General features: G+C 46.6%; 1 protein-coding gene across 1 annotated transcript in view; it reads left to right on the top strand.

Annotated features, from left to right (window-relative positions):
• Window positions 1-324: 324 nt before the first annotated feature.
• LOC144106387 (uncharacterized) overlaps window positions 325-15,167 on the top strand; it is a 71,573-nt gene continuing 56,730 nt past the window's right edge. Inside the window, exons 1-5 of the mRNA XM_077639180.1 lie at window positions 325-547; window positions 4,884-4,995; window positions 6,852-7,189; window positions 9,505-9,618; window positions 9,810-9,917. Coding sequence (XP_077495306.1) covers window positions 479-547; window positions 4,884-4,995; window positions 6,852-7,189; window positions 9,505-9,618; window positions 9,810-9,917 — 741 coding nt within the window. The 5' untranslated portion in view covers window positions 325-478. The remainder of the gene's footprint in view (window positions 548-4,883; window positions 4,996-6,851; window positions 7,190-9,504; window positions 9,619-9,809; window positions 9,918-15,167) is intronic.

The raw sequence follows: 15,167 nt of genomic DNA, 5'->3' as shown, positions 1-15,167 counted from the left end.
CGCGGCCGCACTCACCACACACGCGAAAGCGGCTGTATTGTGGCTTCGAGTGGATGGCATTCAGGCACTTAGTACACGAGTCAAAACAAGCCGTTTATTTTAAGCACAGAAACAAGTCTCGAAATGCAATGAAAAAAAAAAAACCTGTTTTATGCTTTAACACTTTATAACAACAATGCACATTATAAACAGCTTTCTTTTTAAAACGTGCCTTATTTGTTAAAAACATGCAGCAGCGCCAGGCAGCAGCCGGAGCACCGGCGCCTCTGAGTTCGTTGAGTTCCTGCTATCCATGCTTATATAAAACTCAATGGCTCTTGCTTCATTCATCCAGGAATGTGCAAGCAGTTCGCGCGTGTGTTCGCGGTTCATAGAGTGGTTCGCGGGAGCATCAAAACGGCTCGTCGCAATTCATGAAAATTGCGACCTGTGACAGTTTGTGTAAATTTACCCCTCCGCACTAGGAGGGCCCATCGCCATGGCAGGGAGACCAACCCGGCTGAGGGATGAGAGGACGCATCAGGCGAAACCCTACCAGAAACGCAGGGTGAGTTAAGCCTAAAGGCGCAGTAGCCCGGCGTGCGTGTTTCGTTGACTAGTTTTTACCGCTCGCGACAGAACATCTAAAGTATGCTGTTAATGCTCTCAGAATGGTTGTTTAGCCTGAGACATTATGTAGAAATCCTCAAGCAATGATGCGCATACACACGGCAATGCAGTGTTCCTGAGCTGGCGTCTTAACAAGAAAAATAAATGTCTTCGGAACTCACGAGTGGCCGCGTTTCCATAACGCTGGAGAAACAAAGTCGGTTTTGCGAGCACAGTGCGTACGGTTTTCCGCTCATCGGCTTTGTAACATGTCTGCAGGGCCGGCAAGCCGTGCTCACTGGGAAGGCGAAATGCAAATGTCAAAATCCGCCACCTCAAAAGCCTAGACCAGCTATCGTGAAGCGCGCGTTCTTTGCTGGGATCTCATGACTTTTTTATATCAACAATCACTGCATTTTAATCCTTAGAGTAGCGTGAACATTAACCTATATCAGCCAGAAATGTAATTTTGCCTGTATGGGCAGGTTTACGTAAGTAGAGGCTAGAACGCAGCGCGCACAACAAAAAAGCACGACCCCCCACCAGCTCCCCCGCTGACATTTCGGTTCGTTTCGGACCGGTGATAACGGTATCCGGTGAGTTTAAAAAGAAAAAAAAATCTCTACGACTTGCGGCTGGCGAGCCTTTTTGTAAGAACCAGGGCAGTTTTAAACTCCACACAGTACTTTTTTTTCGTTCCTATCGTACTGGCCTGAAGTTTCAGTGCGCAAAATGTACACAGGTCATGCTCATACAGATCTTTATATAATATATAGATGCGTTGGTGTGGTTTGGTTGTTTACTTGTATTCACTTTGGAGTATTGTCAGAATGGAAAGAAGCTGTAATTGCTGCATTTCTGGTTGCAGCATTGTAAGTTTCGTTGCACAGCTTGTTCCATTGTCATCAGAGCCACCATGTTCCCAAGGCGGAAAATGGTGCGGCGAAACGATAGTCAAAACGAGGGGCAAACACGAGTGCTCAAAGAACTTTATTGTGTGAAGTAATGAATAGGAGAGTAGTGTTGTGTGTTTGTGTCACTGAAAGCAAGGTAAAGGAGCATGCAAATGAATCTTGCTGGTGGTGATAAACGTCCAGATGAGGTGAAGTGCTCCAACAAAAAAATCTCTTCTCCCTCGAAATGACATTTATACGCAGAGTGTGGCTAATGGTTTACGAGTGGTACATTGCTTGTGCCATAACAAAAACAGTGGTACAGAACATTATCTTCAGTTTGATAAGTTCTACTAGGTCAGCCATCAGCAGAAAAATTTATATACAACTGAGTCACCCAAGATACACTTTGCACAATGATGCTGTTTTCACACTTACATCAGTGAAAATACATTCATAAAAGATATCTATGAATAGAATGTGTTTACCCAGTCGCACTGGGGATGAAACCCAGCACCTCCTGAATGCAAGGCATATGTTTTACTGCAAGGCCTTCACTGCAGGTAAAAGAGCCCCATGATATGTCATCCTTCTAGACACATTAACACATCAATTTACACACAAATGCTCATACATACTGGTGGGTTTGTAGAAGGAAATGTTATTGCCATTTAAAAAAAAAAACAGTGAAAGGCTCAAGCTGTATGCATATCTAACATGCATACAAATGGTAAAACAGCACTTGGAATGACTCTAGAAATTGAATAACATCATTTTCAAGCAGTTTCGACCACTGATTTTGTAGAAAGAAAGGGTTACACATTCGTACCAGTGAGTTAGTATAAAGAGATCAAATGTAATATGTATCTATACCTCAGTCTTTGTGACATATAAGAAAACTTGCAATAGAATTGAAAATTGCTTCAAGAAGTGTTATGGGGCACTTGACAGATGGAAAAGACTCAAAACTTCGACAATTTTTCGAATTGAAACTACACCTACACTCAGTGGCGTAGCCAGAAATTTTGTTCGTTGGGGGGGGGGGGGGCTCATGCTGCAGCACGGCCTCCTCATAGAATTTGTGGAAGGATCAAACGCAGCAATAATAACTGCATTGCCATTGACAATTCCATTGTGTATTAGATAATGCTACGCACTGTCTAGACAAATGAAATATGTATTTTTTAAAATAAAAGAATGTATTCGTATGTTTTAAAAATTGTGGCAGACATGATTACAAAATATAAAACTGAGCAGGGGACAAGACGCATGAGAGAAGCAAACAGGACGAGCTCGTCCTGTTTCCTTCTCTTCTGTGCCTTGTCCCCTGCTCAGTTTTATGTCTTGTAATCATGTCATACCAACTATCCCCTTATCGTTCACTCGTGGCTGACATAACTGATACCAAGGCTTCCACGTTTTTGCGTATTTAATAAGTAAAGAACATATCACACAAAGTCCAGAGCTATGTCGGTCTGGAACCATCTAAGCAGTCCATGCCGCTGATATGAAAAACGTAAAGGCCGTGAAATTAGCAAGTAGAGGACAAATATTTTAATGAATTTTGACGTTCAAGAACCTTTAATGTTTGTACATATGCAACGGCCAGGGAAAAATCTCAATGACACTGTCCTTTGTTCCAGTGTACTGCGCAGCAGCAGCTGTCACTAGTCATGTATTGTGAGTAATTGCACCGAAATTTTAGTCACAACAACGAGCCATTGGTTGGCCCTTGAAATTTTGTGCTAGGATGGGGCTCCTTGCATTACATGACTCCAGGTGCATGGGCGTTGCCACAAAATCCAACACGAATTAGCAGTGTGTGTGCCAAAATGTCTTTTCTAGTCTGAAAAAGACACTGTAGGTGACAAAATCCGGAATGACTTCCGGCGCCGGTGGTTGTTTTGGTCAGTGTTGCGTGACAGCACGAAAAAATTGGGGGGGGGGGGGGCTGAACCCAGAAGCCCCCCCCCCCCCTGGCTACACCCCTGCCTACACTTGTAAAAACACATAGAATGCTAAAGAGGCCTATTAGCGAAAGGTAAAATTGCAAAAATATGCTACATAGGTACATCGTTGTCTATTTGCCATCAGTTGAATCAAGTGGGATAACATGTCACGCTGGCCTGCAAAGAGTTAAGGGTTGAAACCATTAGACAAAAGCATCATTTGAAGTCTGTATCTAAGGTCTGGGTTGTTGCACTCGGTTGAGCAAGAGTGGGGCATCATAAGGCTTGCGTGTTGATGGAACTCCTGTTGAACCGTTGCGGTGGACAAAAACACGGCACTTTTTGTGATGCTTATGCACGATGCTTATAAATGCAGTGGGGAAACGAGCGTTCATGCTGCGTACAAGACCTCATAAGCGAGCCAATAATTTAACAATACAATTTTTAAAACTGCCCTCTTCCGCGCCTAGCGGTGACCTGCGGTGCTGCGCTTTCGCCCGAATCCGCGCTCGTTGCGTCATGTAGTGCTCATTACATCAGCAGCGGGCTGCTAGCATTGGTTCGCATGTGTTAGCAGCTGGTTGAAGGGGCGAGTGCGAGTGGCCGGCAGAGGAGCGTCGACATTTCAGCATGCAAAAAGTGACAAGAGGAGAGGGAAAAGCGCGAAAACACGGAAATTCAAATTTTGACTACAGGTAACTCAGCTTCTGTGAAGCGCATCTAGAAAATTCTTGCTGGAGGATATTTGTGAAGCGGCGTCCTTTAGCATCCTGGGAACATCGCATCTTTGTTGAGACCCCCTTTCACAGCCCCTTTAATAGCCAACAGGCTGTGGTGTGCAAGTCAAGGATGCTGATATTTTTCGGTTGAAACCGAATTATGAAAATTGAATTCGGTGCGCCTTTATTGTTAATTTTGGTTTAAGCCGAAGCGCCCAACCCCAAAGTATCTCTGGTTGAACTGATTTCAGTGGATGGATGCGCTTCCAGGCCGCCTGAACCCTTCCGTAATGAGTTCTTTGGGAATGGTGATGTCTTTTCCTTTCTTCCCAGTGAGTGGCCAATGGATTTGAATAAATTGGTGGTTGCTTCTGAGGCCTTTTTCACTTGCCATACTGATGCAGTTAGGTTGAGCTAGAAAAATAGTGATATGGCTGGCAGTTGCTTTCTGTAGAAGGACAGAAGACTGGGCGAGTTGGTGCTTCATGACAAGAATTATTTTCAACAGCGCTGAAACGCGCCGTGTTTTTCTCCTCCAGTGTCTGGTCCTGTTGTCTAGCGCTGTTGAAAATAATTGTTGTCAAGTTGCTTTCTACCAGCTTGTCTAGCCTGACCTCTGTGAAGAGTTGAATTTTCAAACTTCATGGTTGCATCTTCATCTTTTTGTTCTTTTGGCTGTCACGCCCGAGGAGGTGTCATCCGGTTATGGCTTATGTCTCTTTCTCTCCCCACAGTCGGTCCTGCAGACGGTGACATCGGCCGTGCGACAGTTCCTGACACCATCCTGGCTCAGTGAGTCCTCGTGCGAGTCCGAGAGCAGCGTGGAAAGGCCTGAGCTAACCAATGGTGAGGCACTTCATTTGATCCTTGGGTGCAGTCAAGTGAGGATGGGCAAGGGTTGCTGGCATCATTCGTTGATGCAGATATCTGTGCTCTGTTACACAGTGTGAAAGCCTAGGCAGCTTTGCTTATTGGCCGCCTCTGCATCGCAGTGTTCAAGCTGTGGATGTGCTCGGGAGTCCTTGTTCAGGTGTAGTGGGGCCTTGTGGCTGTGCACCTTGAACTAACCTAGAGTGAGTTAGCAGTGAGGTTGTATGATTGCACATCTGAGTCTAAAACTGGGGGGATTGAGGCTTCAGTCCAATGTTGCGGCAGGGTTTGACAAGTTGCTAGTTCTGCTGTAGCATTGCTAACCTTTGCTTTCTATCTGTTTCAGGACTCTCTTAAAGTGTATTGAGGTGGCTTAAAGCACAACTTTGCACTTAGCTCAGTGTCACACTGCAAGAAAGCACAGTGTGGTTTCTTAAGGCCTGTACGTCTTGTGTTAAAGTGAATCTTGTGGCATCACCTTTAGGGTGCATCTTGAATGAGATTTAGATGCAGGTACATATCTAAGGGGGACACGGGGGTGGGGGGTTTGAAATGAAAGCTCCTCTGCTCCCAGTACTTTTGGGCATGCATTGCCAGCATCCCCACCCCGATACAAGAATTTATGTTGAATTCCAATGGCAGATCGAGAGCGCTCCGCCGGATCACAAACGGAGCGCGTAGTTCAGGCGGAGATCACTCCCTCCCATTTTGCCAATGGAATGCATGCGCTCCCGCGGGGGCACTTCAGCGCAAGAATAGCTCGAAGTTCAGGCAACATGGCAGCGCCCATCGAAGCGCAGCCTCTCGCTTCACGAGCGATTCGTCCTTGCCGCCACTCTGTCTCTCGCGTTCACGGCATACAAAAGGCGCACGAAGCTTTCGCTTTGTGTGATGATGCCCGCACCACAAAATTCTAGTGATGAAACGCGCCAAATTTTCAGATTGCTTCCTTATTTACTGAGCTGCTAGGCTTAGAGAGTACGCGTCGTCTGACGTGAGAAAGCGCGGGAGGTTCAAACAAGTCAACGATTTTGGTCTAAAAAGCGGTCACAAAGAATGGACCGCGATGGAATTGACATCCTGTTAAGAAATTGTTTTGTTTTAACTTGTGCGGACGCAAACAAAACTAAAAATAATTACATTTGGAAGAATTCAATTTTAAAAAAAAGTCAAAAATACTGCTTGTATGTTGCCCGGATCACCGCGTAGCGACGACAGGAAGGCAGCAGCCGGTCGTGACCTGAAGCAGACGCGGGAAAGTAAAACGTCGCGCGGGGTTCCGGTCAAATCTGCCGATTTCGGCGGAGCAAATATCGCTGCTCCACGGAGCGATCCGGGATCGACGTCTGATCCCAATCTGCCATTGGAACAGACAACTCGCACTCCCATTTTGCCATTGGAATACGATTGCTCCCAACAGAGCAGAAAAACTTGATCCGGATCTGCCATTGGAATTCAACATTACCTTGGGCCCTTCTCCAGAAAAAACCCTGGCTGTGTGCCTATTTCAGATGTAGGGACCGCATCTTTCAATACCCTGTGGTTTGAACACGGTGCGCACGAAATGAATGAAATTCTTCATAGTGGCAGTAAAATTGCAAGCATTTTAGATGTTTATGCATTTGAAAATTATATTTTTGTCTTGCTTTATCAAAATCTTCACTAAGCACACACATTTTTGGTCTCTTGCAGTTTTGAGGAATTCGAAGTTGCTTCTCAATGGAGAAAGGTTTAAAGCCCTGACCTTTGCCCCCCACTCATTCACTTTTACGATGTTTTATCCGACTTTTTCACTTTATACTGAGGTCGTTCATGGCATGGATGCATTGCAGGTGAAAGGGAGCCGGCACTCTTCGTGCCCCTGACACCGCAGCCACCGCCACCCTCATCGCCACCGCGGCCAACGCGGGACTGTGCTGTGGGGCCGGATGACGATGAGACAACCAATGGGCCACCCAGCTTGTCTGTGCCTGTGATTCCAAGGCCAGAGACTCCATTGCAGCGGTCTTTGGAAAGGCCGCTGGAGCGGCCCTCTTTGGGGCGACTTTCAGAGCGGTTAGCTGACCGGTTATCTGACCAGTCGTTGGAGCAACCGTCCAGAAGACCGGCGTCCGTGCCCAGTCCTAGCAGTTGGATGAGTGTAACAGCTGCATCCAGCAAGAGGCAAAAGGTTGCCCTGATATTTGTTTCATTTGCTTCTTTGGAATGTAATGTGTAAATGAGTTTTGGAATTATTCCTTTAGTGAATTGTTCCACTGTAGGTCATTTCACCATTTCATCTGGTAGGCTACATCAGTCTGAGCATTGCATGTTGTTGTGTTATGTTGTTATGATCGAGAAAGTGCCTAGTGTCTAGGCACGATCATAAGCAAGTGAATTAGTTGTATGCACTGGAATGCAGTTGCAGGGATAGATTGTGGCAGCTGGCTTTTGTAGAACCTGTAATGAACCTACGAGATGTGGCTCTGCTAATGTTAGTAAATTTCAGCATGGGTGGCACTTATATGCAGCACAAGACTTACCGTATTTACTCATTTCTAACGTGCACTTTATTTCTGAAAAAATCTGAAATGACATGCACTTCTGAATAGAGTATGAAAATGAAACTATGCCAGTAGCACTCTGTTTTCATCAGCATCACAGAATGGTGGCTTGGTGTTTCTTGCACATTAGTATTATCGATGTCGCTTATCTAGCCTACAGCAGTCGTGGTTACTGATAGGCCTCACGAGCGCCTGAAGTGTCCTGATAGGTGTCGATCTGGACTTAAGCCAACATGGAAACACCGGCTGCGAAGGCACACAGAGTTCACTATGATGCCTGGGTGGAAAAAGAGAAAAGGCGACTTGTGTGAAGAAAGTACACATTGGCGCAGCCAGGTGGTAATCCCGCACTGACCATGCACTGACAGACCTGTACAGACAGTGGCACAAAGGAATGAGCTTAGAAAAGCCTACACTTTCAGATAAGGTCATCTTATATGGAGGCAAGTGGTAATTGGGCAGCCTCACATGCTTTTGGTGTTCCTGAAACTTACGTGCATGTGCTTAATTGGTAGGTGAAGTTGGTGAGACAAAGCCCTAATGGAGTCTGCAATCCAATCAAAGTCGGGCTCCAGTTGAAGTCGTTGCATTTTTCTTTTTCTTTTTTTTCTGACCTTGAAAACCGGGTGAGCGTTAAAATAAAGTAAATATGGTAACAGGATTTCCTCTTGTCCTTCTACTTTCAGTGTGTATTGAAAACCATTTGTAGATTGAGTGCAGAGAAGATGTGTCCGAGAACATAGTGTGAAAGCTTTTGGCCCTGCGTAAACGTTTCCCTTCTTATACCACTATCACGAACATCTGAGTTGTAACAGCTGCTGATGTTGGGGCGTGGTGCGAGCCATCATCTCTCAGAATGTGCCAGACTCATACAAGTGGTGGCCTTAGCTTTCATCACGCTTGATCTTCTGGAGAATGGCATGTTTCCGGGCTAGTTGGTGCAATTCCTTTTGAGTGGTCTTAACATTGAGACGTGAACGTCAAAAGACAAACAGGACAGTGATGTGTATGTTTGTCTGTCTTTGTTTCAATGATCAAGCTGGCCCACTCAAACAAAACTGATTCTCTGCTTCTTGACCTGTTTTTGTGCTGATTGGAATGGTTCCTGACACTTAAGCAGGAGCTGAAATGTGTACCGGCTCCTACCACTGCACAGTGGTCTATTACAGCTGCAAGGAATGGTGCGCCTTGTATGGTGCAGTAGAATCTCATGAAAACATTCGTGTCATCCGAAATTCACTGTCATCCAAAAGGTACAAAATCCACGTGCAGAAGCATGGGAAATATGTTCATGCAGATCAGTTTATGGCTCACATTTACGGCCGCACGGCCACAGATCAGTGTTCATGGTGAGTACAGCACAACCGGTAATTGGGGTGTCGGCAATTTGTAAGCCATGCGCCTATGCTCACTCGCGACATGCACTCCGTCGCTCACTGATTGCTGTGCATATGGCACAACTAGTGGTTGTGGTGTCAACCGGTGTTGGGCAGTGCTTAGTGCTCAATGGTGCAGTCATCGCCCTCGTTTTCGTAAGATCCATAGCGGCACAGGAGAGTGCCCAGAACATCTGAAATTCTGCTTTATGTACATAATGCACTCCAGCTACGGAATTTTATGCCAAAATTTGTATCAAACACGTTCGTATCGAGATTCTACCGCAGTCAGCTTGACTGATGACTTAGCCTTGCTGATGACCTGTTCATCATATATACAGGGGATGACTGTGGTAAGTCTTATCTTCGTACTGACAAGTTTGTGGGTTTTTGTCTCACTGTAATGTTATTTTTCATTCTTTTTTTTTCTAGCCCCCTCTAACTTGCGCCCTTGTGTTGCAAAGCCGCAAAGCCTGATGGGCGGATTAGGCGGGGCACTTTTGTTCTTTTTTTTTTCACTTGCAGCTCCAATGAGCGTCCTTATGTTGGTGTTGTTTCGCATACAGCTGTGGCATGAAGAGAGCCCCCTGCAGTCCCCTTTCTACTCTGGTCAGACCACGTACGGTGGAGCGGCCGCCCAAAACCGGCTACGCATGCTGGCCACGTCTCAGTCCCCTACGGTATGTGGCAGGTTCCTTCGTACATGCAGTGCATTTTGCAGACATTACTAGTCATACAAAAAAAGGCACTTGGTGCATGTGCACGTGGAAGGGAGGAGTAGGGATTGAAAATAGGCTTACCCTTACATGTGAGGAGGATTGAAAGTGCTCTGAGCTGCCTCTGATCTGTGGGCTGCCTTGTTTCTCTACAGGTACCCATTGTTGCCCGAGACCCCAAGTCCACGGGAGCCGCAGCCGGCCTTAGCAACACTACCCGCCAAATTCTGGCCGCCTTAGAGAAGATGGCGACACCTGTGTCGGTACGCGTGGATGCAGCTTTCTCTTTTAGTGTAACATTCTTGTCGCTGAAATTACATGGTAGCTATCCAGTCGTTGTTGTTCTGCTCTTCCAGTTTTTATCCCTCAGACTTCTTCTAAAATTGGTGTTTCTTCAATCACACATCGGTCGGGGCAGATCGGTTCATCAGCATCCAGTTTGTGGCTTTCCACTTGAGCGCCGTCATTAGATTCTACAACAAAAACTCTTGGGACTGCTGCGTGTGGATTTCAGTGATAGCTTTAGCGGTGCACTGTGCGGAGCCTTCGCACCTTTATGCCTGCATCATTTTGTCTTCATGTTGGCTACATGTTCGTTTTTGCACTCGCTTGCTTGTGACCTCTGTTGCACATAAAGCCGGATCTTGCTGGGTACCTTGAGCCCACTGTAGAACTACAGCATCAGCTCTCATTGCTAGTTATTTTGTATAGCTACTATATTTACTCGTACAGTAAGAGCTCATTAATTCGAACTCGAAGGGGACCGGAAGATTGTTCGAATTAAGCGAAGTTTGAATTATCGAATGGGCGCTAGATTGATCGGTTATAGCGCATCGCCGCGCGGGCAGAACCCAAAGCAGTCAGGTCTAGACTTGTTATCGCGAGCTAGGCAATAACGAGTTAGCGGCGGACATATTCTGAGAATTAAATTCATCTGGTCCTAATGACAAATGAAATAAATTGATCGGCCAGTTATGCGCCAGAAACAAGTACTGGAATACATTCGTGGGAGCAGCAGGAGCTTTAGTGCTGAAATAAAGGACTCTATTTATGGTCCTAAACATGTTTATTTACGGGGAAGGGTTGTCAAAATTAAATAATCGGCGAAGTGCATTTGCTGGCGTTTCTTCTGCCGAGACTCCTTCAGCATCATCTGCAGCTTGCCCAAAGCTCCTGCACAACGACAGAGTTCTCATTGACAGAGAAGTGGCATGCTGCAACATTGAGCGCCAATGCGGCTCGCCGACACTACTTCATGTGCACTTGGCGGTGGCATAGTCTCGTCGCCGCTGTCGCACTCATCACTGTCGGCTGTTCTCATCGCGTGTGAGCCCTGCAACGTCTGCTGGGGGCATGCAGCCTCAATTATATCGGCATCACTCAAGGGCTCCAACATCTCCACGCTGCTGTCCACTTAGCTTGCGGCACCAACAAAAGCCTTCACCGCCCGAACCGCCATACTGCGTTGTTTACACCATGTGATCGCGACCCAGTGACCGCGGCACAACGAAAACCTGGAACGGCTCGCGCCACCATCAGCGGCGCGTGCAAGTGCTCCGGCAGCGAAAACCTGCTATGGCATGCACTGAACAAGGGCTCTATGAGCCTCGTGCATTGGGCTTTTTTTTTCTTTTCCATTGTTTTTCATTTCTGGTAGATTTGGAGCGTGTTTTACTCGCTATAGGTCACCCTATACCTACGACGAGCAGTGGCAGCCAGTGTGGCTCCGAATTCGAATTAACTGTAGCGGATGCCAGCTTGTTCGAATTATTGGGAGTTTTCTCCCATTGATATACACAGGGCTATGTCGAGACCCGGGCGTCAGTTTTAATTAACAGAGTTCGAATTAACGATCTTTTACTGTGTAATGAACCTTCCTCCCATTTTTGTTGTTGAATTTTTTTAACTTCTTCGCTGCCGCACGATATGCCGTCGATCATTATGACTGACGTTATGAACCTGCCGCCGAGAATTCAAGACTGCGCTCCTGGACAAGCTGTGCCATCAGTTCGCTTCTATAACATAATTTCTTTGGTTTCAATTTTGTTTTTGTTTTTTTCATTTCCTAATGAGAGGAGGCGACATGAAAAATGAATATGATCAGACATTAATCTGTTTCACCGCCTGCTCCTCAAAGGTGGAAGGCTACAGTGAGCACTTTTGTTGGTACTTGTGCTGCCTTTTTTTTTTTTTTTTTTTGAGCAGCACTAGTGAGTTAGACAACCAAGTACAGTCGAACCTCGTTATAACGAAGTAGCATCGGGACCGTAAATCAGTTCGTTATATCCGATATTCGTTGTAACAGTAGACATAAATATCGGCTGTGACAAATTCGTAATTTGGCTCGCGCAAATATTCTAGACACTAAAATGCATTATATACTTGGCTTTGAACCCACTACAAACGTGGTAATCCTTACCTGTCTCCTTGTGGCATTCAATCAAAATAGGCCGGAATATGGGAAGGTTGACACGACTGTTCTTACGTCGCCGCGCACGTGAAAGTGCGTGGCGCGAAACGACTGCACCATGTGTCTGCGCATAGGCGACTTGGTGTAGAGAGAGGAACTCGAGTGAGACACAGCGGGAACCATCGCGCCTGCGTGCTCTGCCGAAGCGCGATTGGTGGCCCCGAGAGGGACCGTTGAAAAAAAAAAAGCTGCCAAAGCAGCTTTGAGAGAAGAGGAGGAGGAGGAGAGGGGGCGTTGGGCGAGGAGACATATGCAACGCCAGCCCAGGATCAGCCAAACAGGTTTGCATTCGTTCATTTGAAGAAAGATGTTATCTTCGTCTGGTGGCTTTTCACAGCGCTGCGCAGAATGAAGTTTTCTACATTGTCCATGCTCAAGAGGGCCTTTTCTACGTCAGCAGTTTTCGTCGTCGGGAGTTTTTCCAAATATCCTTTCAGCCTCCTGGCCATGTCCGCGGCATCCGCACTGCTCATCGTTGGTTCATCCCGTTCACTCTCACCGCTGTCGCTGCTGCTGTCATCCTCGGGCAACAAAACGCGATCCACAATTTCTTGATCCGTCAGCTCGGGCGCCACGGCCAAGTTCTCATCGGCCGAAACGAAATCGTCGAATTCGACGCCTGGGACTGCCAGCCGATCCCAAGTTCTGTCCAGCTCTGCCTGGTCTTCGGGCTGCACTTCTTCTTCGTCGGCAGGCAGAACAAAACCGGCATCCGCGAAACAGTTCCTTATTGTCGACTGCCTCACCTCATTCCACGACCCGTACAACATTTCGAGTGTCGTCTTGATGTTTATTGTTGTCGATCTATGTCGATCGATGTCAAACACCAGTTGCGTCACCAAACGCTTCCTATAATTGCACTTAAGCGAACGAATAATGCCTTTGTCTAAAGGCTGCAAAGCAGAAGTTGCGTTCGGTGGCAAAAACTGCAAGCGAACTGCCTTCAGCACGATCGAAACTTTATGCGCCGAACAGTTGTCCAAAAGCAACAGGACCTTCCTGTGCTGCCTCTCCATGTCCTGGTCGAACGCTCTCAGCCAGTCCTCGAAAAGCTTGGTCGTCATCCACGCTTTTTTGTTCGACGTGTATTGAACCTGCAAATTCCGGACGCCTTTCAGGCACCTCGGATGTGCCGACTTGCCGATGACGGTGAGCCGTCTTTTGTCGGAGCCGTCCATGTTCACGGCAACGACGACAGTCACCCGGTCTTTGTTTTTCTTGCCCCCATGGCAGGTCTCGTTCTTCATCGCCAGTGACCGCTCTGGCAACAACTTGAAAAACACGCCGGTTTCGTCGACGTTGTATACGTCGCACTCGTCGTACTCCTGGAGCAGAGGACGAAAATTCTCCAGCCACGTTTGACATGTCTCCATGTCGACAGCGGACCCTTCGCCAGACAAAGTGTGGCACGCGATCTCGTGCCTATCTTTGAGACGTTGCAGCCAACCGCTGCTTGCACAGAAATCGTCATGCCCCAGTACGCAGGCCAGGCTGTGGGCCTTCCGTTGAAGAAGTGCTCCCGACACCGGCAAATTTCGCGCCCTCACATCTTTAAACCAAGAAAGCAAAGCCGCTTCCACGTCCGGGTGATGGCAAGGCCTAACTCGTTTACGGTCGGCTTTTATGGCGTCCTCGGTGTTGCCCTCAATCTTCTTTCTAGTGGCCAAAATGGTGGATAACGTACTTGGAGGAACGCCGAATTCCGAAGCAATATCCTTTTTCTTGCGGCCACTGTCCACAGCTCTCAGTATCTGCAGCTTTGTCTGGAGCGAGATCGCTTTCCTCTTCGATGCCATTTCGAGCGCTGCAACAACAAGACTGGCCGCTGTGCTGATGTCAGAACGCCGGCCTCAAAGTTGCCAATGTTGCTGCGCTTGCCTTTCTTTACCGCTGGACAAGTGGCGCCGCCTTTCGGCCCTCTGTCATGTCATGAGCTTTCAGAGTTTTCGCGCTCTGTTCACAAGTGGCGCGACCATCCAAACGCGATTTTTGTGCCAGACGGCAAAACTTTTTCAAACGATTAAAAAAAAAAAAATTCAGCTGTGTATCGGCCTTCGATTTTCATTTTTTTTTTTTTATGCTACTTTCAAGTTCTGAGCCTCGTGTAAACCAAATATTTCTTCGTTACAGCCGATATCGCGGCGGATCTCGCGTTTTCGGTTTCGTTATAAAAGAATAAATGTCACTGAAATGAAGCATGACCAACCAAAATTCGTAATTAGTTCGCTATAACCGATAATTCGCTATATCAGTGTTCGTTATAACGAGGTTCGACTGTAGAATGGCCAGATTTCAATTTCGATTTTGAGACTTCATCTCGAAAGTCCGGGACCTCAGCATGTGCTTGCACATGTTTCGTTTTACTGTTCACATTGTATTGTATGTAGTGGGCTTGATTTTAAATGTTGAGAGTGGTTTTATATGGTGCTTTAGAGTCTTCGCAACATACTGCCAAGATATTTTTCACGATACATGTCAGCAGACTTTTCACGCCCCATTTTCACCTATAGAACCCATTCGCTACCCACTGAAAAAAGAAATGGAGAAAAGATGGAACTGCAAGCTCTGCTATAAAGTAACAATAGAACTCGGAGCAGATGTATAGTGCAGCACATCCCAAACCTACCTCCACTGCATGTCCTCACGTGACTGCTTTCTCTAGTGCCACAGCAGTCATATCTCCTCACTTGAAAGGCCACGGAATATGCAGTGATGATGTACGCAGCTGAAAATCGCAAGAATGGTACCTAAGAACATGTTCAGTGTTCTGTATATTTAAATTTATTTGTACTCAACTGCTGGCTCAGTGCAGCGGCTTATTTTTTCGTGTTACCAGCATATTTAACCTACAATTTTTCAAATTTTTTTTTTTGTTAGCAATATCTGATAGTTTGGCATTTCATGGCTTTGTTGCCGCTTGTCTGGGAGCGAAAGATGCATTTATTTCAAAGAAATTTGGATTCGAAGTTGAAAAAGTTTTTCCCGCCGCTCCGATTCAAACTCGAGAACTCTTATGACGTCGTAGGACTGAGTGACATGAAAC

This window comes from Amblyomma americanum, chromosome 10 (genome assembly GCF_052857255.1).
Source record: "Amblyomma americanum isolate KBUSLIRL-KWMA chromosome 10, ASM5285725v1, whole genome shotgun sequence".
NCBI lineage: Eukaryota > Metazoa > Arthropoda > Arachnida > Ixodida > Ixodidae > Amblyomma > Amblyomma americanum.
Note: the sequence above shows the minus strand (reverse complement) of the source record. Positions and strands in the feature narration are given on the sequence as shown.